Here is a 26,930-nt window from a genome sequence, read left to right on the forward strand (position 1 = left end):
AACAACAACAACAACAACAACATACCTATGTGATTATTATTATAAATATAAACGTTATTAACTGTAAGTTTATCCTTCCGCCGAGCTGCCGTTGGCGCTTTGTGTGGAGCGGCACACCTGGTTGCTAGGCGACGCGTAACGGGCGTGAAGTGATGTTCGGCGCATTAATATGTAAATGAGCCAAATGTGAAGCGGTTTTACCTTTTTTTAAAAAATACATAAACACATTTTATTCTCTGTATATAAATCACTGTTTTAGACGAAATGAGACATTTAAAGCCACATTTAACAATTATATCTTTTTTACGACATTTTTTTTAAGAGTTAGGAGAAAAAGTAGATCCAAACGTTATTTTTCTACATCCAGATGTGGCAGTTGTACTGTTTTAGATTGGTAATAGTGAACACACAGTCATAGCCACACCATACAGCAATAACACATCTATGCTGGCTGTAAGGAGGCATATGGACTCCCCCCCTCCCCTCTCCTCTCCGTCTCTCTGCCATAGGCTCCTCACTCCCCAGCATCACATCTTCCTCCGTCTTTCCCTGAGTCATTGTGTTGCACCGGCGGTCTCCTGTGAGGTTTTCCGCGGGTTTCTGGCTCCTGTCAGCTCCCTCAGGTGAACATATTCGACGAGCTTTGAGATGACTGAAGTGGCTTCAAGCCGCCCTGAGATGACAGGTGAGGAAAAATATTCTCCCACACTGTTTTATTCCCATTAAATGTGTTAAAAAAATGGGTGTTTAATGTACTTGCAGACAGATAGAGACACGTAAGGAGGTGGATACACCCTGTCAGTGTGTGTTATATGGGCTATATATCTGTAAAGAGCCTGTGTTTGCTCCACCACAGTGTGAGACTGCTTTGTACTTGATGTTTTAAAGGATAATTTCACCAATAAAAAGGGTGAGGCAGGTTTTTTTCCACTGCATGTTGTCATAGGCCCACACTTACCCATTAATGGAGAGCATTATTAATATTTCAGCATCCTGTGCTTTTAAATGTATGTGCATAGATCAGTTGTTGGTTTGCATCCCTTCACATGGAAGAAGTGTAGAACAACCTATTGCATATTATATATTATATATATTTATAAATCTGTAATACATGCCAGAGTATATAAATTATTGGATTTGCTATGTGTAATCTGAATAATACAAAGTAAGGAATGCCTGATCAGTACATTTCCTAAAATATAATATATTGTTATTATGTTATTAGTACATTTTATTATTTAAATCTTCCACTGCGTCCCTGTTTACTGACTGACAGGCTCATATGTCACATGCCTTAACTGTAACAAGCTGTTATCGCCTTTAAAAACATGCGATGCAGCTGATTTTTTAATTATTTCTGCATGTGATGAAGCAGTAAAAACCCGCGGGACCTCAGATTTACACGTATTTGCATATCTAATTACTGTGTGTGTGAATATGTGTTGAGACGTTGACCAATGTCTGTCCTATTTCATGTCAGCTTGACAGATTGAAAAGCTAAAACATAACAGCTAAAGGGGCTGAAGGTTACAGCCAGGGGTCCTGCACTGACTGACAGGAGATTTATTGGACGCTATGACGTGTGTCTGATTGATAACAGCAGGAGTCACGTTCCCCAAACTCTCCAGCTTTACATGTTTTCAGCTGTATTTGCCTTTTGGCCAACGTGAATCACGTCTGTTCTCACACAGCGCTGGCTCCTCCTCCGGCACCGCTGAGCACCAGTAGGAATGCTTCTCCTTCCCGCTCACTGTCCAATCACAGCAGCCCTTCAGGTAAAAGTCTCTAATCACGTTCACCCTCTTTGATGTGCTGCCGTTATCTTAATCCAGGAGGGCAGAATACATTTAATATATGATGTGGTGTGGTGTTATCGACCGCTGAAGATCCTCTCTAGTAGTTTTTGGGTGGTTTTGTCTCAATGTTTTTCTGTTGGAGTTGTGAGGAAATGCTTCTTTTAACAGGGATTTAATGATTTAACTTACTCCGGTCGAGCATCGAACTCACAGCTGAACTAGTCTGTTCATATTTCCTTCACCTGTCTCAAAGGCTCCCGGCGCAATTTGGCAAAAGAGCGACGGGATGACGAAGAGAAGACACAAGGTATGAGTAACTCCCCAGCCGGTGGAGCTCTGTGTGGTCTGTCCTGTTCATCTGTCACTGGCACACAGACACACAGACACATTGTGGGTGTGTGTGTGGGTTCTTGCTTGTGATAGAGGAACTATTTAGGTCCTTTACTTTGGTAATTTTATGGGAAAATAATCTACCACAAATCCTACATTTAAATGTAACTATAAAAGGTGTATGCAGTAAGATAAACTAAAGTATCTGTGTCTTCTTACTTGCTTGTTGCTGAAGCTTTTTGGATGCAACGCAAGTTCCTTATCAGCAGATTGGATTTTGCTCAGTTGCCATGGAAACGTCAACAGGCTCTCAGAATGATGGAAATTTCGACATTTCCATGGCAACTGAGCGAAATCAATCTGCTGATGAGGAACTTGCGTTGCATCCAAAAAGCTCCAGCAACAAGCAGATAAGTTGGACCTTGAGTGGATGTTGTTCTGTCGGCTGCTGTTTCCAAAAGATAAAATGTCAAACTCATCAAGTGTCTGTAGTTTTTAAACCTGGCTGAGTACCTGAAAAGTCATCATTTAGGTTTTTTAAGGATTTGTTATTGGATAGAGAACAGTTGAGAGTTGACAGGAAGATAGAGAGAGAGAGAGAGAGAGAGAGACTCAGAGTCTGTACTCATGTCGAATGCTCCTGGCGCTCTGTGTGTCAACTGGTTTGTGCTAATTTAATTGCACCACTAAACCACGATACTGACCCGATAAAGGCCTTAAGGCGGGTCCTGCTTTAACATGCAATCTTAAGAAACTTTCTTTAAGTTTCTCTGGGTCAAAATCTACTTTTAAACCCTTTTATTATTTCAGCTTTGTGGCACACCTGTAACGTACAGCGGTTCCATCCAGCCATGTAGTGTAACAAGTCCAATGTTTACCCCTTAAAGTTAGTGGAGAAACAGTAGAAAATCTCCCCAAAAAGAGAAAATACTTCAATAAAGAACCCGTGTGTGAGAATAATATTGGTATTTAAGTATCCGAGTACCTCTGACGGAGTTTGACGGTGTTTGTTTGACGGTGTTTGTTCAGAGATCTCCGAGGCGCTGCGGGATAAGGAGCGGCGTGCGCAGCAGCAGCTGGACCGCTGCGCCGAAGAGCGAGGGAGGAAGATGGAGGAGCAGAGGAGGAAGGAGCAGAGGCGCAGGACAGCGGCCGGGGAGAAGAGACGGCAGCAGCAGGAGGCAGAGAAGGTCAGAGGTCACAGCACGCTAACGAGGCATTGACACTGTTTAAACAATACGAATAATACTGATTGTGTTTAATACTGTAATAATGAGGATGATCTAAGGATAATTAAACAATACACTTTATATCATAACTTGAACAGGAAGCAGAATCATATTAGAATGAGATGTAGTGTGCAGACTAAAGTAAACTAAAACTAAAAAGGTTTATACTCACATTATACTGAGATACAGTTCAAATTCCACTAACCAGCTAACTTACTAAAGTTATAAATTAAAAATAACATGTAAGAATATATAACTTCTGACTTCTGACATGTGGAGGTTTAATGTGATGTTTGCCGCCTCTGTGCACATTCTGTTTTGTTAAGAGCTTTATGTGAAGGTAGCGTTAAAGCAAGATCACAATAAGAGTACAAATAAGTGTAACTGATAATCTGTGCAACAAATTGTCAAATCAGAAACTTAAACAAGTCTCGTTTTGTTCATTTTTAATCACAATTTGTTTGAAATTATAGTAAAAAGATACAGAATTATCACCAACTCCTTCCTCCTTCCTCTAACCTCTCCATCTTTGGAAATTAGTTCCTTCTGTTGTTCACACTCACAAACCAATACTAATAATCAGAGGAAAATCTTCTCCCCCCAGTGATTTACTCTCTCTCCTCCCTTTTACTCTCTCTGAGCTCTCTGCCGCCAATTTAATCGCGTCGATCCATAATAACCGAGTCTGTGCATTTCCAGCTGTTGTTAGTCTGAACCAGAGTTTAAAGGAGCAGCGAGTAATCAATGCAGAAGCCCCTGTCTGCTGACCAATTGTGTGCATTGAACTGAAACAGTGCCACAGTATCCCTCTAATCCCAAAGTCCTCGTTTCCACAACAGATTACTTAAATACTAAAATAAAGGACGATATATATCACAGGACACCATCAGGAAAGCTTGTGACACGGACTCAGAGATGGAGTCTATGTGGACATATATTGCATCAAGACAGTGTTTTGGTGTGTGTTTGGACGGTTGCAACAGCCCTAGTTTATAAGTTACTGCACACTTGTTCGAGAGTATGTGAAGGAAGCTTAAAGAATACGCATTCAGCAGAACCGGAGATAGCCTCCCTTTTTTTATTCCACACTTTCTTCTTCCTGCTGCCTACATTACCCACAGTGCAGCTCTGAGCACCTGGAAACACAATGGATACAGTCTCTGCTTCTTCATCAGCTCATCGTCTCATTAGCTCCTCTGCCACACTCACTGTAGAAGCTATTTTTAAGCGTTGGTGAGTAAAATGTTTGTGACACATTCTCTGTTTGTGAGGAGGCTTTTTTGCCAAACTGTAGAAATTCTCCACACAACAGCTCATCGGTAAGAAGGCAGCAGCGTTCCTGATGTGTGCTTTACACCTTGTCTTCACAGGAAGTGCGTTAGCAGAGCGTCAGTCTGTGTCTACTCAGGATGTGTTCAGGTGCAGGACTGAGTGTGGGTCAGTCTTAAAATAAGGTTTTAAGGATAATTGCCATGAGATGGTTGTCAGAGCTGATTTTGTGGGATGTGAGATTGTTCAAAGGAAGTAGTGCAGTTAAAGACAGGAACTGAGGAGATGTTACTGCTACCGACACCATTATCAATTCTGCTTATCAGGCAGATTCTTTGTCGATTCCCTTATTGATTCCTGATCAATTTTCTGTGTGGGAAAAAGTAGGCCCTACACAGGTTTTATTATCTCTGAGTCTGAACACGGTGTAGAGAAAGAGCTGAGTCGTAGCAGTTTCAGTTTTAGACCCTTTGGACTGCGAGGACTCCTCCTTGTTGTTGAGAGTCTAATGTTATTAACTGTACATTAATAAAAAGCATAGATCGATAAGCTCGGTGGCACTCGGTGGACCAATGGATCGGACAGGTTGGCCTGAAACCGGCCTGCGTGAGTCACGAGTGGTCACCAGTTAGCTGAGAACTACTGACTCACATTATTACAATCTGACCTGCTGCAGTGTGTACGATAACCCTTTCAGCTCGACCCGGAATATAAATGATTTGTGCCGGTTGAAGCAGCACATGCAGGGTTAACAGGCCGGTGACAGTCTGATCCACAGAGAGTTCACCATTCACCGCTCAGAGGAGGAAGAGGAGGAGGAGGAGGGGGAACTGTCTCTATTGATTTAAGGGCTCTGTTTGCATGCTAACAGCCCCCTCCCTCCCTCCCCCGTCCTCCCCTCCACACACTCATATGCATAACTTAATGACATAATGATTGGTCAGTCTCGCGGGGCGATGACATCACCGCCAGCGTATCGTGTGGCGTTTACTGGAACAGACAGTCGATGCTCGCTGCTGCTGTGACAAGCACATATTTCACCTCAGAGGAGGAAAAAAAGACGTCTGCAGAATCAATGAGCTTCACTGAGGAAAACTATTTAATTTAGTCTTTTATTGGTTTCCTCTTGAACTATTTTAGTTAAAGCTACAGCGAACATTTATTTTTATTGTCTCCATTTATCTTTTAATTGTCTGAATTTATAAAATGTCAGAAAATGGTGAAAAGATCCAAAGATATTCAATAAATATAGATTTAAAACAGCAACTCCTCAACAAAAAAAACAATTGACTTTAACAATTAATCTATTATCAAATGAATTGTAGATTAATACAATCAATTAATATTCTGTCAGTCCATTATCGATTATCTTCTGGATTAATAAATACATTATTTTGTCTAGGAAATTAAAAACGGCCATAAAGATAATTGTTAGTTATTGTAATAATAATAATAATTCTGTCTTTGTTAGAGCAATAGTTTGATGGAGGATCGTGTTTAAAAAATCACCGTTCCTTTGGGGTATTGATTATTTTACTGACTGAAGAGAAAACGCTATTAACTGTCTAACCTTCATCTTTATATTATAACTATGAATTATAAATGTTGGTGGATTGCTTTGAGATCCTAACAGTGGTTCTTTAGGAGTCCTGACTGTAATGAACACTGCAGTGTGTGAGGCTTTAACATTCTCAACATGCACTGCTGATGTAAATTAGTCCATTATTTAACATTTGCCTTGTAATTAATATTATTTAATGCGCTGACTGCACCGCCACTGATGTATAAAACAAATCACAAATGAAAAACCAAAAACTGCTCGAAGAAATTCACAATTTTGTGCAGAGAACTTTTGTTAGCGACCGGTTGAATCTATCTTATCATAAACCTTTTAATACATTATTCTATGCCACTGATTCCAACCCTCACCAGGTGTCGCCAAAGCTTCACAGAGGGTCGCAAGGCCTTCTTTATTATGATGTGTTTTAAATGTATTTAACTATATATAGGAATCTCACAGGATAAGAACACAATATAATATTATTATATTCACACTGTCTGAAAGGTAAAACAACCAAAGAGCTAATAGAACTTCTGCCGAGCACCAGGGAGGAAAAAAAAACACACACAAAAGGCTATTAAGTATTTATGACTTTTAATTAACAAAAAAACACAATCCAGACAGTAATTGTTTAAAACCTTTATAAAAAAATCAGAAAAACTCGTCTCTGGTCAATATTCACAGGAAATAATCTGCTCAGAATTCAACCAAATCTCTGGTTTCACACAAACTTCCTGCAGTGATTGTGTTCACTATAGTTAATGTACAGTTCGTCAGCTGTTCTTTACTGTTGTTGTTTTGCATTACAATGATATAAAATGGCTCCCTTACAGAAAAAGGTTGATTTACTTCATTTATTAGTTGTTTTAGTGGTGGACAGATTCTCCTACCGACCTGAGTCACAGCAAATGACTGTGCTTTCCTCTCCGTCTTTGATCTGTATCTACAAATATCTCTCTGTCTCTTTCCACTTCTACTACCCCCCTCCCCCCAATCATCTTACATTCCCGTTGTCTCTTTTTAAATCCCCACCTCCCTCCTCCCGTCGTCTCTCCTCCCTCCTGCAGTCTGTGCGTGACTCTGCATGCACCTTCAGCAAACACCACCCACAATGCTGAGGTGGGGCCTTTCCATCCTTTATATATGTATATATATATATATATATATATATATAGACGGAGTGCTGGAGCGGTGTATCAGCTTTAAATTGTGCAATTACTCTATATACATTACAACCACTGTCTGCTTACCAACACTGCCACTATTAATGGTCGTTAACTGACAAACCAGAATGAGATGTGGTTGTAAATAAACAGCTGATCAGCATTTAAAGCAGGAAAAAAGCATCTTAAATCCTCTTTTTTGGGCCTTTGATCATAGAGACCAATCAGTACAAATAAGGAAACAAGTAAATAATCAAGAAATTGGGAAATAAGAAATATAAATCCAAACTAATAGAAGTGTAATATAATAACAACATTCACTCTATGTAGTATAGGGAACACATCACTGATTATACTGTGTTAATATATTAGTTAGAAAAAGCACTTTAAGACCTAAAATAGAACAATATGCAAATTAGACCACTTGCTTCTTATTCTTAGAAGGTATTTTTACTTTGATCATGAAACAGGTATTAATTTTATTCTACAGGCCTGCAGAAACATTTTAATAACCCATTAAATCTCTGTGAATATCTGATATTAATATATATTTATGAATAATAGATCTGATCTTAAATTGTCATTTAACGAGCAGGAAAAATGCATCCGCTTCCTCTTTTTTTGGGTCTTTTACAGAATGATATTTACATGTGATCATAGAGAACAATTAGTACAAATAAAGAAACAATTAAATAATCAATAAATAAACAAATAAGAAATATAAATCCCCAAAAATATGCAGAAATTAAAGATCCAATGAGTCCGTTCGCTGAGGAAAAACACAAAATGAATACATTTCTCCCCAAGATGGAAATTATTATTGACGATTATTTTGTATTGTTGTTTAAGAATGTATTTTAATGAAACTATTGTATATTTTAAATTATATTAAACTGTGTAGAAGGTAGAATCAGGAAGAGTGAAGGAGACAAGGAAAGAAAAAAGAGACCAGAGCTGAAACAAATGCAACCAATATCAATATCTAATCCACCCACTCAGTGTGTGTGTGTGTGTGAGTGTGTGTGGAGGCTTGGTCCCCTGTGTGTGTGTGTGTGTGTGTGTGTGTGTGTGTGTGTGTGTGTGTGTGTGTGTGTGTATGTGTGTATATGGGGGTGGGGACGGGTTGCATTTTGTCCCTTCCCGTGTGACTAAACTGCTCTGTGAAATAGACTCAGTTATTAAAGAGAGAGAGGAAGGGAGATTGAGGTAGAGAGAGAGAGAGAGAGAGAGAGAGAGAGAGAGGGTGGGGTAAACAATTGCGAGGTAGGAGAGAGAGAGAGAGAGAGAGAGAGAGAGAGGGAGTCAGTGCTACCTAGAGGGAGCGGCAGACAGAGAGAGAGAGGAGGAGAGAGAGAGCTGCTGTATTATGTATCAGTGAGTGACAGACGAGCCAGCGATCGAGCGCTGGTGACCGCCAGCAGACACAGAACAGACGAGCGTGAAGAGCACGGAGGGGCGAGGCTGCTGCGGTTTGCATGCGGTAACCATGGCGCAGCTGTCTCCGAGCGCATCGCCAGGCGCCCGTCGCCGTAGCGATGGCTCAGTGAGAGAGTGTCTTTTCTTCCCTGTTTCCGAACGCAACGAGCAGGAGAGGCTGGAGGCCCTGGTCCGTCGGAGAGCCGGAGGAGCTGAGAGACGAGGAGGAGGAGGAGGAGGAGGTGGAGGAGGAGGGGGGGAGGCCCGGGACCACCTGGATAACAGGCCTAAACGTTGGACATGGGGAGGACCGCCTGATGGAGTAGAGGGTGAGTACGCAGAGAGGTGGGTGGGGGGGGGTTTGTTGATGAGGTGATGGAGAAAGAAGGAGAGCCATCGTGATGATGTCAGCGGAGGGTTGGTTTGAGATGTAGAACAGGAGAGAGCATACGGGCGGATACTGATGGGGGCTGGGAGGAGAGGAGGAGAGGTGTTTGTGTGTGTGTGGGGGGGAGGTCTGGAGGTCAGGGGGGGAAAGGAAGAAGGGGGATGGTGGGATGAAAGGGTGGGGACGACACAAGCAGAGGAGGGACGGATGTGGAAGGAGAGCGGGTGGCACGAGGATAAAGAGAGAAAAGGTGAGGATGTGAGGAGGAGGAGAAGTGATGGAGAAGAAAGGAGAAGGGCAGTGGATAGAAAAGGGTGTGGAGGCTGCAATGCAGGAGCTGCTCGGTGCTTTGTCTCTAAACCCCATCAGGGTTTGGAGACGCTGTGTGTGTGTTTACTGTCACAGATGTGTGTGCAGACAGCTTCGGGGAATCAGACAGCCGTGGTTAGAAGCTGACGTTAGCTGATGGTTTTGGCTTGTAAACGTGCTACAGGTGTGTGTTTGTATGTCATTGCTCTGTTGTTTCATTTCTGTGCTGGGAGGCCGGTCTGATTCCCAGAGGAGCAGGAGTTACACATCAACCTTGAACGCACCAAGGCCACACACATAAACCCAGACAAAGTGCGACATGAGGCTGTTTACTGTGCCAACATCCAGCTCTCTTAATTTACGCCTCTTTCTTTTTCTCTCGTGTCACGCCACCATCGTATTTTTCCGAGATATTTTTGCCGTCGAGTCGGGCCAGCGGGATTCCAGAGCGCCACCAGCTAGGCTCTGGATCCTGTGGTGCATTCATAACGCCATCAATTATTCACAGTACCCATCAGCCCAGCCGTTCTGGCACCGACCCGGGATCAGGGTCCACCCAGCAGCTCGTCTGGCTCCGGCCCGGCTGTCTGGCAGAGAGGCTGCTCTGGGATCTGTCGGGACCCGGCAGAACGCTCACTGCAGCAGAAACAGCAGCATCTCATCTTACAGCTCCACTCGATTAAAGGACAGAGACTCACTAAAGACGCAAAGTGTGTGTATCTGTGCTGCGTATTTTTCTCTGGTCCCAAGGTGGTCCAGTTAAAATTCTGCACACTGATAACTGCGGCCTTTTCCCACTTTATTGTGACTGGATGTTTACTCCATCATGGCTGTGTATTTCTGAGATACATCACAGCTGACTCATGTTCACATGCTTTATGTTCATATGGAGGCAATTGATTGGTCAATAATCAGCTGGGCTTTAAAACAACCAACCATAACAGGATACTTTAGCATTATTAATACAACAGGAAGCTGTCAGTTATCTATTACAAACTCATTGTTCAGACCACAGAACTTTTAATTCTCAATGTTGTCAAAGGAACCAAATCTGAAGAACTTTAAGAAACATGTAGAATATTTTCATTGGATATTTCACTCACTGAAAAGCATCAAACACAGTGTTTAAGGGGTAAATTCTGCCTTTAAATTGGGTCAGGGTTTTCTTAAGCACTGATGTCGTACTCGCAGCTTCATAAGTGAAAAAATTCTAATAGCTTTGACTTCATGAGTTGTGATTTTTGTGGATGTTTTTAATAAGGTCAGAACCCACCAAGGTCGCTTATAAATGTTTAGAAACAGCCTTTTGAGCCACAATAACAGCCACAATAACAGCGTGGGTCTATGGATTACGATGCCGCTTGGTCGATGTTGAAATATCTCAATAGCTTCTGGATGGATTTCCATGAAATTGTGTGTCAATCGTGGTTCCCTGAGCATGAATAGAGAGAAATATGGCTGCAGCTGTTGGAGGTATTACCTGAGCAGCAGTCTCTGAGGCTGACAAACAAAACCAACACGGAAGTAACAAAAACTGCAGTTCCTCGAACAGCCACTTGAGTGATCAGTGTCCGTAAGGCAGCAGCCAACGTTATAGCAGAATAATAATAATTACAATTTCTGATAACAGGCTCCACCAACACTCCACATATTTTTGTATTAGCCTCGATCCTGCAGAGTCAGGACTGCCAAGATTGCGACGGCCAGAGCCGACCGCACCGAGCTTCGTAACGGCTCTCCAGAAACCTGTGGGTGATGTCATGAAGACTACGTCCATCTTTAAATATACAGTCGACGGGATTATCATGCAGTTTGGTTCGGACGTTCATGGTTTATCGAGCCAATCATTGGGTCAAAAAGTCAGTGTGTCCTGTTGTGATTTTGAGGTGAAATAGGGTAAACACCGGTTATAATAATCCCCCTGTTGACAACATGGCATCACAAGTTCCTTTGGAAGGCAGCATTACGTAACCTTGCGAAATCACCATATCATGCGAGAATCCATCCCGCCAGGCGTTAACCAATGTGCTTACCACAGTGGTTTGGACCAATCAGCGTCCTGTGAGGAACTAACGCTAGGTGTGATGCTGCGAGAGGGACTATTGGTTCAAAAACAACAAGTTAGGGTAGATGATGCTAGCATCAGTTATATCCCCACTGGAGAGTATTTCTGCATTAAGAGAAGAGCCAACGACACTGAAGGCTTTTATTGATGGTTTTCACTCTTCTCCCCGACTTGTTCATTCACTCATCTGTCAGTGTTTGTTTCAGGCACAGATGGCTCTGTGTAACAAACCATCTGGTGCATCAGCTTTAGTGTTACACTCACAGTGTTACTGCATGATGTTTCACTCTGTGTTGGTACGATTGTCCCTCAGCTCCAATCATTCATGTTGCTTCTACAGTCTTGCTTTGACTGTGATGATGATTTGACATAATAAGGTTTTGATGTGGCAACTTCCTGCTGGGAATCTCATGTAGAGTTTGTTGTGTCTCAGATGTGTCTGCTGTCACTGTGTGTGGATGGAGGTTGTTTATCTTGTGTTAGTGATGCAAGTGTGTGTGTGTGTGTGTGTGTGTGTGTTGTGTGTGTCTACACATGGACGTGTGAACGTGTAATGCTTTGCTTTCTCCGCTCTGCTTCACCTGCTGCCCAGGTAACCCTAAGACCCCGCCCTGCAATGCCATTGGCTCCGCTCAGCCCAATGAGCTTCCTGCTGCTTCCAGCGCCAGCCAATCCCGTAACGGTACAGACCACATGACTCTGTGTGCCACGCTCATGCCGCTCCCCCCACCACGAATCCTGCAGCTGTTCCTCTGTCTGCATGCATGTGGACGTCTTTGCACCGTCACATCGGCTGTTTTATCGTCCTGGAGTGTGTGTTCTGTGTGTGGTGATGAGTTCAGTGCAGTGTTGGGGAAATTTGCTTATAAAATCTTCTTTATCTGATTTCTCTTAACATATTTAGTCTTTTCTTTTAGTAAATACCACAACATGCTTCACCGATGATGGAAATATATTCAAATCTCTGCATAGAGATGCAGCGAAAGGGTTTCTGGGTAACTGTAGTTCTCACAGGTTTCTCCTCCAACGTGTCATCTACAAATCGAACCTATCTGCAGTCCTTTGTGTCACACACTTGCCGACACCCAACATGCAGTCAGATGATGATTGAATTTATTTAAAGAGTTAGTATTTCAGATGGAAATACACATTTCTGTTGCCCTTTATGTCTTACAGTACAGTCTAGTTTGGTAAATGTGAGTACACATATTAATGTTAGCGACAAGCGTGCTGACAGACAGAAAATGTGGACTGACTTGCAGATGCAGAAAAATGTCTTGAAAACAGAAATACTGTGAAGCAAATTGCAAAATAAAAGAATTGAGCCAAAAATACCTTAAAATATGATTCAAGTGTGAAGCTCTGCTATTTATTTAAGCACACGTACAGTAGGTCAACAGTGCGTTGTCGTCTGCATAAAAACGCTCCTGATTTTAAATTTGTACTGTGGAATACTTTAAATACGCTCCATCTGTCTCCTCAGTGCTCTTAATATCAACTGTATGATATTTACATATTATAGCTAATTACTGTTTATATTTTACCATTCTGACCTAATTTGGTAACTCTGCTGACTCTTTATGTGTATCCATTCACATGAGTCACACGAGTGGAAAAATCACATAATATAATAAGATATGTTGTTTATTAAATAATGATCAAAAAGACTCCCTCCAAAATACTATTTTTATTACTAAACACAAGCTGAATGTGTAGTTTTAAAATAAGTAAAAATGAAAAATACAATACAAACAAAGTGTGCCCTCCAACACTGACTGTATGTTTACTGTTTTTATTTCAGCTCATTGTCATCAACAGTTCACAGCACATACAGGATACTTATGTGGTCCTCTGTGGCTAATGAGTGTCTGGTTTTGAACCCCCCCCCCACTACAAACATACAAACACACCCTCATCACAACAAAGGGCTGCTCCACTTCCTGTCTTCCTGGCCCAGGGCCGTGTTTAGTGATGCATAGATTTCATTCTCAGCAGGGAACCCAGTCTGAACCCACCCTGCCCCTCTGCACACCCACACACACACACACACATACATCATACATTTACCCCGTAGCTATCTGGGAAACTTATTAGACCCCACCTACACACAATCCAATCACACACACACATTTCCAATCATCCCTGTCCTGTATTACAGAAGACGCCACTGCAGAAATATGGTTTTTTGCTGATGTTTTTTTTTTTTTACTTTTCTGTAAACCTGAGAGGAATTTCACTAAAACTTGATTGGTTGAGGACACAAGAATGCTGTTTTTTAATTTGACAGTTTTCTTTGTTGAATGCAAGAAAGAAATCCCTGCAGCACTGATGCAAAATTACAAGATGCAGAAGATCTTCAAAGGGGAAAGACGCCAAAACTCAAGCCAGTAAAAAACTTGTTATTGTGCAAAAACGCTAAAGTCAGTACAAAGAAATAAATCCTAAAAGTAAAATCTTCACTTTCTATTTATGTTCATTCATTGATCTATTATCTCGGCTTCTCAGTGTGTTTACACGCACACAAATAATAACCAGATTATAGAACAGAGAGACTTTTTGATCATATTACCACTAATACAATTGTTTAGAAAAATCTGATTATAATAGAATTAAGTTAACACAATAATGAGGTTAACATGAGCTGCCATGTAAGCACATTTTCTGGCTTATTTTGTCAAGTTTATTCAAAATAACTAGACATTGAAAAAATACTTTTTAGAGCAGCTGTCAGGTCTGCAGTTAACTGAGCTTTTGTCAAGACGCTCTTTAATTAAGTTTCTTAAACTGAGAACAGTTGATGCCATTTTTCCTCCTTTTATTACCTGTATTTTCTAATGTATTTATTCTTAAAGTTCTAGAAAGACAACATTACGCTACATTATTATCATTTTGTAGCACTAGAAACATCCCTCCAGACATTAATCTGAATATTCAAACACATAAAGTAAACGCCTCGTAGAAACTTTAATCAGATTATTATAGCGTGCATGCACACACTGAGTCTTCCTCTTCCTCTCTCTGTGGATGTTGTCACGGTGCCTTCAGGTGCCGTATGAAACACTTTCCTCTCAGTTTCATGGGACTGCAGTGGCTGCCTCTGTATCCTCATCCTCCATTTCATGATGAAGCAGGTTGCAGCTTTCTCTGCTCTCTGTTCTGCTGCTTCATTTCTGTCTTACATCACCAAGGTTAATTTATTCAGCAGCAGCACGGCTTATTGATCAGCAGGATTGTTTTCTGTGTGAGCTGGCAGTTTTGTGTGTGTGTCGGGCGTTTTGTTTTGGGATCGGGGCGTTTATTAAACATATTGGTGACTTTTACATCATCCTGCAGCGATCCAGCAGAGAGAGAGGACTTTTATTTGTGTCACGTATGTGTCTGTGCGAGTGATTTGTGTGTTTTGTTGTTTTTTAAATCAGTTAGTGACTTCCTGTCTCCACCCGCGATGGATCCGCCAATCAACAAACAGCTCTCCAATTCTTCAGCCGCCCTTCATTCACCAGAGAGAGGTAAGAGAGAGAGAGTTCATTCAGATTAGAGCTGCACGATATGGTAAAGATATTGTAAGCTACTAAATTATGATTTTTTTCTGGGGTCTGTACCAAAAGCACAACATGCTTATCAAAAAACTGCAGCTTTGCATATTGCATATAATATTTTTTAAATGGTGCAGCACTAATTCAGATATGATTTGAAAAACCTACCTAATGTTGAGGAATACTGCAGCAGAGCACAACTTTAATTCAACAAAAGTGATGAAATAAGAACCTGGAGTTGCTCTTAAGGTAAATGCCCAGTAGGTCTAATCTTACATGAGCTGTAGGATTGGTTAAACCAGCCAAGTTTGGCGTTTGGTGCAGGAAATTAGGGCAAATCAACCTTAAACACGGGCAGCACAGCAGTAAGGTCTCACCTCGCGAGAAGAAGATGATGATAACAAGGGTGATGCAGCACTTGCTTATGTAATCCTTCTAATCCTTACATGATAGCAGAGGTCGAGGGTTGTTTCACCTGCCCCAATCAATCATGTTAGCATACATATGAGGCATTACACTGCACAGCTGTTAAAGGCTACCATCACTTAAAGACTCCAATAATAAAGATGGATTCTGATTGATTAGGACAGCCTCTGTAGTCTATACCTCTATTTATTGTGGTTGGATAATATTTCAAGCCTACACGATTCAAGTAATGTTTTAATAAAGTAATTGTTTTACACATTTATAATAAAATGGGTCACATCCTTAAATTAAATCAGTGAAATCTGCACCTAAAGCAGATTCTGGAAGTCCTTTTGTGGCCCCTTTGGACCGGATGAATTGTGGGTTTGGACAGCCCTCAGTAAGAGTCCGGACATTTGGGTCCAGCCTTAGAAGACAGGACAGAATGTATGTAACCTGAGAGGCCAAACCCAGGGCAAAAAATAGTCGCCTCAGGTTTATAGCTCTGAGCCTACGGTAAAAACTGAAGGCGACTCAGATAATCGTATCAACATTTTTGTCAACTCATCGTTTGCTTGTGTGAGTTTTGACAGCTGAGAAGTGAGAAGATGATGTTTAGAGAGATTTTAGATCAATCAAGCCTTATCCTGTCTTCTTTTCAAGATATTGAATATGAGAAAAGCACATTACTTTGTATTGGAAACAGTTTTTCATTTTGAATATTTAAAATATTAATTTTGGGGCACAATAATACTCAAAAGGACATAATTCAGATTGAATATTTTGCATAACACACTGATTTTGAGTGACTAGATTTCACTGCAGTGGATGCATTCATAGTGATTGATGATTTAAAATAATAACTGCATCCTTTACTTTAACAACATGTTACTTATGAGTGTTTTAAGATGTCCAATAATACAAGTAAAAGCTTACAGGAAGTACAGCTCTTTCATTTGTTATCCATATGTTTCTCTTTCCTTGGTCTGTGTCATCGTCATGGTGTGTGTGTGTGTGTGTGTGTGTGTGTGTGTGTGTGTGTGTGTGTGTGTGTGTGTGTGTGTCTTGGTCCGTGACCCATCAGTGTCTTTTGTGTCCCATCGAACAGCTTCCTCCAACAACCACAGACAGTACAGAAGTTCCTCCAACCGCAGGAGTGTCGCCGGGTTCCCTGAAGAGACGTCCAAAGCCAAAACACCCACGGTCAGCCCTCTCACACACACATACACACACACACACACACACACACACACACACACACACACACACACACGTGTACACATATAGAACTAGACACTTGCAACCTCATTACTTTTCAGTGAGCTGTTCAAGGCTGAAAGGGCACATTAGCAAGTGTTGTGAGACATTTTGTTTGTTATGGTAATCTTAGAAATATGTAGATATATGCACACACACACAAACACACACACACACACACACACACACACGCAAACATACACACACACAAACCTAGACACGTACCCACACTGCAGGCTCAAAGGTCCCATGTGTAGATTAATTCAAACATCTATAGATTAGTAGTAGTATAGAGGAGTTGTTGCCTCTGACTTCTAGGGATGCTACTGCTACTGTTTCTTCAGAATAAGAGCACATTTCTCATAAACCTGGTTGGTTTATTTTGGAAAGAAGACGTTACTCTTGTGGTTAAATGTTTTATTGAACTGTTTCTTCTATTGACTTTTTATTCCTATCACCTCCTGCTGCCACCATCAAATCTTCAGCTCTGTTCCCTCGACTGGACAGTTATTGTTGTTGTTGTATCTCAGGTTTTATTTTATTTAATTCCAGGAATGTTTTGATGTGAGTTAAAAACAGGTGAAAAGTTGATCTAAAGAAAGTGAAAGTTGCACTATAAAAATACCTTTTACGGTTTTTATTATTATATTTATTTAAATCAGTCATTTATTTGCTTTTTCTTTACATTTTCAAACAGGAAACATAACACAAATTTGGCTGCGTGGGGACATAAAATCTGATTCTTTTCTCTGTTCATTTATTAGTGAAAATCTTTCAAACTGGACAAAAAGGACCTGTATTATAAAAATACCAATGATATACAAGTTAAAGGATCTGTATCCAGATCTGTATATCAAATAGAAATTAAAATTAAAAGTCTGTACTCTTCTGCATACTGTCCGTATCACCACCTTGTATAGATCTGTATGTCTCTGTATTTATTCCAGTGAGCGTTTCTAGCCTCAATTAGCCTACATTTCACAGCTTGTTTTAAGTCACAGTCGTGTTAGGGTTCATGTTTTCTTCACAGATATTGAGCAAATCAGTCACAGTCATTGGAGCCAGTTCAAGCTGAGTGAAGGAAGCCAACATAATCTGTTTTTACATTGAGATCCACACTCAGAGGACCAGGATCGAAGAAACAGATCAGAGTTTACTGAGACAGGAAGAAGATTTCACTTTCATATCAGCCTCTAATATATCTGACATATATATTGCTAACAGTAGTTATACTAATGATTAAATATTAATGTGGAAGTGAGTTAATGGCTGAATGTTTCTTACTATGGACACAAATATTTTATAAATAATTTACAGGCAGTTATTATGAGTATTATTATTATTATTATTATTATTATTATTAGTGTAATATTTGTGAATGTGACTTTGCAGGGGGAGATTCCAAACACACCGGTCCGCAGTTCTTCCTTCAGAGCCAACAGCAAGGGCCCCGCCACACCGAAACGGTACCACACACACACACAGACACACACACACACACACACACACACACACACACCTGGATTAGCGTGACCCGATGTGGTTGTGTTGGTTTTTTCAGAGTGAGGTCGGCCAGGAGTCGCGCCCAGTCGCCCTGTTCCCCCGGTCAGTACCCGCCCTCCCCGCTCCGGCAGAGGGCCACCACCCCCGGCACCGACGACAGGGGTCACACTGAGGTCAAAGGTCAGAGCACCCTGGAGAGGAAATCGACCAAATCTGAGCCGTCAGAGAGAAAGATCCCCAAATCCACCAGCAAAGAACTGACTGCAGGTAGAGGCACAGAGTGTGTGTGTAGTGTTTCAGTGTTTATTTATAGTAGTCAGCTTTAACTTCTTATTAAAGAACTAATGTTTGATACTTTAAGTACATTTTGCTGATAATACTTAATTATTGCTTTTTATAAAACAGCAGCAAAGGAACCTTTTTAGACAGAATCAGAGGAAGACAGAAAAGCAAAGACAGATCAGAAGTTTGAGAAACAAAGACGAACAATAGAAAATCTTTTATTCTCGCTGCTTAAAGATTTTTTTTTTTTTGTTAAGTCACACTGCACCACCTCCCCACTCAACCCTCTTTGCCTCCACACACACAGAGTCTCCGGGCACGCCCACGGGCAGGAGTGTTGGTGGGACGACGGATGCCGAGGAGGCGTCCAGACTGCTGGCAGAGAGACGACGTCTGGCCCGAATACAGAAGGAGCAGGATGAGAGACAACGGCAGGAGGAGGAGAGGTATGTGCGTGTGTGTATTAGAGCATTAGTTTTAAATTGCATCTCTTTGTCTTATGTGAATATAAACCGAATGTATTTGGATTTTGGAACTTTTGTCCGACAAAACAAGACATCAAGACATTTGATCTGGGAAACTGTGACAGAGATTTTTCACTATATTCTGGCATTTTAAAGTAAAAAAACGATTGTTCGAGATCAATCTGAATCTTAATGGATAAACTAAGACTTGGTGAAATGGAAGAAAAAAAATTATTTTGATGTTAGTATATACTGCATCATGATATTAGCTGAGGTATGAGTATGTATGGGGGGTATGTCTTTTTAACTTCTGTTCTTCAGTTTTTGGACAGACAACAATTTCAGAGAAATTCAGAGATATCTGTGATAGATGATAACTAACGTAGTCTCCTAATCATTCACCATTTCTCAGTCAGTTATATCCAGATTATTGTCTTCTAAAAGGCTAATGGACGTTATAACAATCAACCAACAATCCCCTCTACCAACACTTTGGACGTCGAGTCTTCTTCAAGCCCCCCTCCAGTCAAAAACATGTTTTTTTCTTTTTCCCGCAGTGTGATGTTTGAATGATGTCTGCAGAGTTTGACACTAGAAGGATGTTTTCACATTCATCTGCTGAAAGTTAAAGGTTTCTCTGAGCTCACTGAACATCTGATTTTAAGGGGCGGGGCCTGCCAGCATGAATTCTATATCATATATAGTTTGTAGGGGATCTTTAACTTAGGCTACTGTTGTACTGTAGTTGCTGTTGTATGGTGGCCTGTACGGCTCAGACCTCTCTGTCCCTTCAGGCTGAGGGCCGAGGAGGAGCAGAGGAGGCAGCAGGAGGCGAGAGAGAGGCAGGAGAGAGCTGCACAGCAGGCCGAGGAGGAGAGAGTGAGGCGGGAGGAAGAGAAGAGGAACAAGGAGGACGAGGAGAGACGACAGAAGGAGCAGAGATGGAAGGACATGCAGGAGCAGCTGGACAGAGAGGTCCGGTTGAATAAATGTCTCTTTATTCATGTAACGTTGCTCAAGTATGTGGTTTTATCATCTGGATGTGATCAGAGGTTTCAATATCATTAATTTTATTTAATATTTCACTTTATTATAATTGTTTTGGCCACATTGTAAAACAAGGATAAATGCTGACTAATGTTTTCTTGATTGAAACCTTGAATGTAAGACATTGAATAACGTTAATGTTGTTGTGATCGCTGTGAACAAACCCTGCTTTTACAGAAAGGAAGAAATATAGACAGAGAACGTGAATAATTGGATGTTTCTTGGATGTTTTTCAGAGGGAGGAGGCCTTCCTGCGAGCCCAGAAAGAGGCAGAGAGGAAGAGGCAGGAGAGGGAGCTGCTGCACATCCAGGAGGAGCAGGAGAGACTCCAGAGGAAGAAGGTATCAGAGACATACATCTGCTTCATAAACTATAGATTTCACATCAAATAGCCTTTCTAAATGGCATTATTAAATCTTGTGAAAAGGACAATCGTTGTATTTTGTTTGCTTTCACAGAGAATTGAGGAGATTATGAAGAGAACACGTAAGAGTGAAGTGGAGCCTCTGTCTGGTGCTGCAGGTGAAACGTTTAATCTCCCTGTTAACTGCATTTCCTGCATCATGGCAGTTTGATTCTGTTTCTTTTGTTCTGTTACTCATTCAGTGACTTGTGTTTTGTTGTATTTATTTTTTAGCTTGGATGTGAAATATTGAAAACTTGTTACATCTTTTTTCCTCCAGCATTAATATTTTCTGTAAAATTGAATGAGATCAGTCTCAGCTGCAGTGTGACTCAGCAGTGTTCAACAGGCAGGAGAACAGTGCCTCCTCATGGTTAAAAGACAGTAAGACCAGGTCTACTGCAGCATTTGTCAAACAAAGTGGCTTATATTACTCCTGTTTTATCAGCACAGGGGAAAGGAAACGCACTAATTCCTTCATTATTAAACAGTCAGTCACAGAACCTGCCAAATAAATGATCTGGAAAGAAATATCTCAACAATAAAGTGTTGTTCCACCTGCTTTATTGTTCACACACGATAACAAGCAGCCAGTTAGAGGCGAAACACATTTACACATACAGACGGTGACAAATTCATTTAAAAACACAGAATAAATAAGCAGATGCTTCCACACAGGTGCAATGCACAGTTAAGCATGCTCTGTGTATAAAAGTGCTGAGGAAGTCCATATAATTCTGTTTTAGTATCAAGATGGTGAGAGGAAAAGATCTAAGTGAGTTTAAAAGAGGGTCCATTTTCATAAAGAGACATCTGCATTTAGGGTTGGACAGCATGATGCTGGTGTGCTATATGTAAGGGAAATTAAGGACTGGATATAACCGGGGTTGTTTTTCATCAGGTTTCTCCTGTTCCTGAATCAGACCTGCAGCACCTCTGTTATAACATTTCCCAGTAAAACAACTTTTAAACGTTACTGTGTGTTTGCAGTGTCTGACATGAGGCCAGAGGTTGCGGTCCCGTCGGAGGAGGACGCTCCAACTCCTGCTGAAGCCTCCGTCATCACGCTCGGACCCCTGGAGAATAAGAGCTGCATGGACGAGCTGTCTGACGGAGTCCAGTCCATGGACGTCAGGTGAGACGTCTTTCAGGTGTCTTGCATAAATTTTAGCATTGCATGTTTTTGTTTCCGAGAGAATAACACGAGGATCACAGTGTACTGCTGGAGTGTGTCTCACGAGTTCTGTCTGCATCGAGGTGACTCCCCACATACCAATCAGCCTTTTTGGCTTCTCTTTTTCCAGTCTTGCATCTCATTGTCATCCCATACTACTCATCCAAACAGCCAAAATGTCATAGAGGGTGTCTCTGATGAAGGAAGAATGATTTATTTATTGTCAGGGAACACAAAATACACAAGCATGGAGACGGCTTTCATCCACATCTCATTTTATTTATTTATTACCAAACCTAAAAATATGTGTAAAATGGCCCAGTATTGATTTAAAGGTCCAGTGTGTAACATTTAGGAGGATCTATTGGCAGAAATCAGTGTAGAATGACACCAAACACTGGCTTTAGATAGTTTAGATAGTTAGATATTCCTTTCACAAGTCCTCCTTGGAACAGGAGGGTGAGGCGAGTGGGTTGTAATCTGCAGCTGCACCGCTAGATGCCACTAAATGCTACACACTGGACCTTAAATACTGAAGGTGCATTTGGAAAAAAAAAGTGCAAATTAATTTAAATATTCTGTCTCTGTCATCATTGTGTCTTTAAGTTCTCCATCTGTCTCCATCAGTCCAGTGTCCAGGGAGGAGCAGGCGAGCGCTCATGAGTTTTCACCGGTCACAGAGGGGTCGGACGGCTGCCCCCTGGAGCACCTGATGGACCTCGACGCCCACGGACGAGGACAGCGTCAGGGTGTGGAAACGCCCGGTTACCCCAAACTGCAGGCTGGCAGCGGGGTCGGAGACCTCAACAAGAACCTGCTGATTCAAGCGTACAGCGCCGCCTCTGAAACTTCCCAGCTCATCCACAGCATCGGCCCGAGCAAACTGGACGTCCAGTAGCCAGGTAGAGACACTCCACCTCTCTTAACCTTCAGAATCAGTGTTTTTAAAGCTGGACCCATACTGGAGACTAATAGTCATGATGTTTAAGCCATTCTTTTTAAAGCCTCCTGTGAATCCCCCAACTGTATGAACGTGAAATAATAAATAGCTGGAGAAACAGAAATAGTGATGCTAAGCAAAGCTATTTCTAGTCCAGCATATAACCCCTGTAAACTTGTTTTTATGCTTTATTTTTGTAAACAAACAAGATATAACATGTTTATTAGTGAGCTATAGATGTACTGGTAGGTGAAAAGCTAGATTTCACTTCAGAATATGTTTAATTATTTTGTTTCTTGCCTTAGCATTAAAACATTTTACCGTTATATATTTGGGTTATTAAGTGCCGCTAATGCCAAAGTTTTTTTTTTTTAAACTGTTCAGTAATGAATTAAAGTTGTATCGAACTTTAAATCTTTTTCAGGCTGGAGAAATCTGACTGTTTTTAGCTTGTTAAGCGCTCCACAGTTTCACTCTGCTGTCTTTAGGACTCATGTTGTGGTCGAGTCAGTGATAAAATCTAGAGAGTGTGAGAGACAAACATGCTACTGTTTGCATGTAAGAATGAACACAACATAATATTGTTTGCTTCATGTTCACAGAGCCTGATCCCAGAATGCATTTCCCCACTACAGCTTCAACAGTCTCCATTTTGTCCTTTTTAGGGGCTTCTTCAGGAGCTGGCGGGTTCGGTAGAAACAGGAGCCAGGAGAAACCGACCAAGAGACCATCACCTCTGTCTGCAACAACAACAACAACAACAACAACAACAATCATCATTTCCACAAGGAGCAAATGCTGAACAACTAATTCACATCTGTATTACCAAACCTCGCAAACTCCTAACAGTAAAGCTTCTGGACACACGTTGAGGCAGTGCAAGTGGGCAATTCTGACTCTCACAAAACAAAATCCTGCAAATAATGTATTAAAGTATATTTATGACATAACAGAGGGGGAAGAAGGATCAGCGTTCTTGCATGTTTGTCTTATGACAGTTAAGTTTAGGTGAGTTAATAGACTGTAAAACTTAAGGTCATATTCAGGTTTATTCATCTAAATCTGAGACTTGCTGAAAACTAGACACGAGTTGATGATTAAAACTAATCGACTCAGCCCAAATGTGCACACATCAACCGACCTTTTCATTCACATATTACGTATATTTCACATCGGGCTGCATCTTTTCACCCTTCATGCTCCGAACAACTCTCTGAGATCAGTACACGTCCTCTGCCTCCGTTCCTGTTGACGCCAGCATTGCCCAGCTGCACTGCCGCAAACTATCACTCGAGCATCATCCGCTTTCAATCTCTCATCCCCTGCTTTTGTAAAACTCTGTAAATAGATCCGACCGGGTGGAGGAGTCTGTCGTGGTAGGAGCAGGGGAGCGGCTCTGTAGCAGTTTATCTGGAGGGGAAGCCGTGAAACAGACACTTGTGTGAATACTGTGTAGCATCTTCAGTGAGGACTAGCTAGTTGAGCTGTTTATGGTTGTAGCTGTGTGTGAGAGTTTCTCTCTTTCTGTCAGTGTTTCTGATGGTTCCTGTGTGTTTATCTCACCTCTGACCTGCTCCACTGCTGACAGCGACTCCTACTTCTATAAAAAAAAACCCAGTCTGCTGTAGATTCCCCGACGCTGGAGAAAGTCATCAACGACTGATATTATAACCTCGCTGTTGACCCGTAACACTTAGCCTATAGCTTTGGTTTTGCTGCTGCTCGTCGGTGGACGTTTTGTGGAGGTGCAACAATCCACAGCGAGGATAAGAATAAAACCTGGGAGGGAAAAAAGGGTGGTGGGTGGGGGGAAGAGTCAAATGTCCTGTATTTTTACCTGCAGGTCTGGAAAACTTTGACACAGTGTGTTGTGTATTTGTCTGGCACTGACTGTAACCACGCTAGCTGCAGTTTATAATGTGCACTTACAGTAGTTGTGTGTTCACTGCTCTGAAGACGCTTGTATCTCCACCTCAGCTCACACATCCCCCCCCCCTCCCACCCCCCATAACTAAAATATACCTCACCAATTCAGACTCTGGTGTGAAACAGCGTTCACCACCTCGCAGCTCATCACCTCTGAGGCCTTAAACCTCTGTGCAGTCAACATCAGCTCCCCTTAAAACAACCCACCACCCCCGTCCTCTGTGCTTTGCCCCCAGGCTGTGGTTCATCCAGCATGTGCACTTTTTTTTATGTTTTAAAAGCCCTTTTCCACTTAAAGGAGTAGAGAGACTAAAAATACCCGTTGAGCAAGTGTGTGTGTGTATCAGGGCCATAGTTAGAAATACAGAGGTAGAACCCCACCCACCTGAAACAACCTGGCCCGTCACTAACCAGACTCTGTACAATTTATTTAGTATTTAAGGAAAATCATATTCTATTTATTTAACTGTTTAACTATATTTCTTGTCAATTGTATGTCCTTACATTATGTCTGGTGCCACGTATGTCATGAATAATATGTTTTATTTAAGGAAAACCACATCTTTTTTTTTAAATTCAACAATATCCTCTGAGATTATAGTCTGGTGCCACGTTTTGGTGGAGAATACGAAGTTCCTTAAGTTTTTCCAGTGTAGTTTTTTTGCCTTAAAAAACCCAACAAATGTAATATGGACTGGAAAATCACATTCTAGTAATAATACACCATCTTTATTTACATTTATATTGTGCTCAGTTGATGCATATTACAATATAAATCTGTTTACTTTAGGGTGACAAGTAAGACATGATCTCAGTCACAGGGATCAAATTTGGATCCGGGTGCAAAAATAAGTTACTGAAACCTTCTTGTTGTGGAAAAGCGGCTCTGCTGCTCCTCCGAGGCGCCACATTGAGAGAAGAACGTTGCTTTTCTGTCACTGCTGCAACCTTCAGCGCGTTTGTCTGTATGTTTTCACTCCCCTGTCGGCTTCCCTCCCTCCGTGTTCGCTCATTATTCCTCCAGATTCTGCTGAAACTCATTGTAAGAGGGTCTCCTGGGTCCCCTTGTATATGAAGTAAAAATAAAGGACATAATGTTTATCCTAATATTACTTAACTCTGTGACACTGCAGCTTGGTGGAATATATCATTGTAGATGTGGTGCATGGATAACTGCTGAAAAAGAACAATAAAATTCATCAAGTAACTTTGTGTCAGTGAGCTGGATAAATATAATTAGAGCAAAGAGATGATTTTTGGTTGTGGAACTGAAATGAAGGGAAATGTTAAAGATTCAAAACTGTGTAAGATGTTTAGTCTTTGACATTAAAATGTGACATTTGAATTGGGAAATCTAGCGTAGGGCTTAATGCAGCCACTTTTATTGATCATTATATCGCACTGTGTGTTGACTTTATGCTGCACTGGAATTAAAACTGATCTGCAAACGTTGGAGTGAATTAATTTCTACTTGAGATTCCTGCACAGTGCTGATCTGAAGATTAGTGAACGTATTAACACACACACACACACACACACACATTTACTGTTAATGACTGACACTAATAACAGATCACAACTTCCTGTTCAGTGGTAGTTCAGTAGTTTAATGTTCTTTGTGAAGTTTAATTTAGACTTGTTCTAATGTTTGAGCCTAAAAATCATGACAGAAAGCAACAGTAGTAATTATAAACATGACCCTGGGTACATAAACCTGTTTCTGTTAGGAAAAGTCAACAACAAACAACTGACAATAGAAATGTATCAGTCAAAATTATGAGATAAACATTACTTACTATGTAGATTTATGTAGCTATTAAGCTTTAAATAATTCCAACTTCTCAACTTTTCCTTGTGGAAAGTCAAAATAGATACTACAGTAACAGAATCAGGTTTACTGGGCTGGTATGTGAACACTTACAAAGGAATCTGACTCCGGTTTTACGTTGTTTTCAATGTACATAGCAACAGAAATACAGCAGGAAAGACGAGGACAACAAGCTCCACAGGGTAAACATGTAAGTAAACACACAGGATCAGTTATCTGAACACAAACTGCTGTTCAGTACTGAGTATCACTCTGCCCTGGCACAGCAACAGGACAGGACGGGCTCATTTAAGAGACAGTAAAAGTTAAACTTTCTGAAAGCTCCAGACTTATTTATCTCTAAACTGGGTTGTGCTGAATTAATTCAGACTGTGTTTGGGAATATGCACCAAGAGAGGCTGTGTAAAATAAATAAATAAATACTTGTAAGGTCCTAATTAGTTTTGTGCTAAATGAAAGAGTTACTACCACACAGCTGATCTGGGGCCAGGTACAGTGCCAGCATAGAGGACAATAAACATTAAACACATATATAATATATAATATTAATAACTAATAATCCAGACATTGAGCCAATGGCAGGGCAGCACTTTTTCAGAATAATTTTAATATTCACATCATTCGTTTGTTTTCGTTCAA

The 26,930-nt window shown here is 41.1% G+C and overlaps 1 protein-coding gene and 1 long non-coding RNA gene across 6 annotated transcripts; one reads left to right on the forward strand and one right to left on the reverse strand.

The window, feature by feature from the left end:
* The first annotated feature begins 518 nt into the window (after window positions 1-518).
* LOC127359501 (ensconsin-like) lies at window positions 519-25,915 on the forward strand. 5 transcript variants are annotated; one of them, XM_051393399.1, is made up of 17 exons: window positions 520-685; window positions 1,692-1,775; window positions 2,050-2,103; window positions 3,156-3,316; window positions 8,937-9,093; window positions 12,119-12,208; window positions 14,946-15,035; window positions 16,552-16,670; window positions 18,117-18,190; window positions 18,286-18,494; window positions 18,817-18,955; window positions 19,768-19,948; window positions 20,257-20,361; window positions 20,479-20,542; window positions 21,414-21,558; window positions 22,204-22,499; window positions 23,203-25,915. In XM_051393399.1, exons 1-16 carry the CDS (start codon window positions 649-651, stop codon window positions 22,493-22,495), a joined length of 2,001 nt encoding a protein of 666 aa, XP_051249359.1. In that variant the 5' UTR covers window positions 520-648; the 3' UTR covers window positions 22,496-22,499; window positions 23,203-25,915. The 5 variants fall into 5 exon arrangements, with proteins under 5 accessions (XP_051249363.1, XP_051249359.1, XP_051249362.1 ...); XM_051393400.1 differs by having other exon boundaries at window positions 521-685; window positions 22,225-22,499; XM_051393401.1 differs by having other exon boundaries at window positions 521-685; window positions 16,576-16,670.
* Window positions 25,392-26,719, reverse strand: LOC127359539 (uncharacterized). Its single transcript, XR_007882648.1, has 2 exons — window positions 26,385-26,719; window positions 25,392-25,527 (listed from the first exon to the last, which is right to left on the reverse strand). It is a non-coding gene; the product is annotated as an uncharacterized LOC127359539 (long non-coding RNA).
* Window positions 26,720-26,930: the final 211 nt, after the last annotated feature.

Source organism: Dicentrarchus labrax, unplaced genomic scaffold (genome assembly GCF_905237075.1).
Source record: "Dicentrarchus labrax unplaced genomic scaffold, dlabrax2021, whole genome shotgun sequence".
In the NCBI taxonomy this organism is placed as follows: domain Eukaryota; kingdom Metazoa; phylum Chordata; class Actinopteri; family Moronidae; genus Dicentrarchus; species Dicentrarchus labrax.

Excerpts from the sequence above, each read along its gene's own strand:
- LOC127359501 (XM_051393399.1), top strand. The coding sequence starts at position 649 with ATGACTGAAGTGGCTTCAAGCCGCCCTGAGATGACAG. Across the intron at positions 19,949-20,256 it reads AGGAGCAGCTGGACAGAGAG|AGGGAGGAGGCCTTCCTGCG; the intron begins GTCCGGTTGAAT and ends GATGTTTTTCAG. Across the intron at positions 20,543-21,413 it reads GCCTCTGTCTGGTGCTGCAG|TGTCTGACATGAGGCCAGAG; the intron begins GTGAAACGTTTA and ends GTGTGTTTGCAG.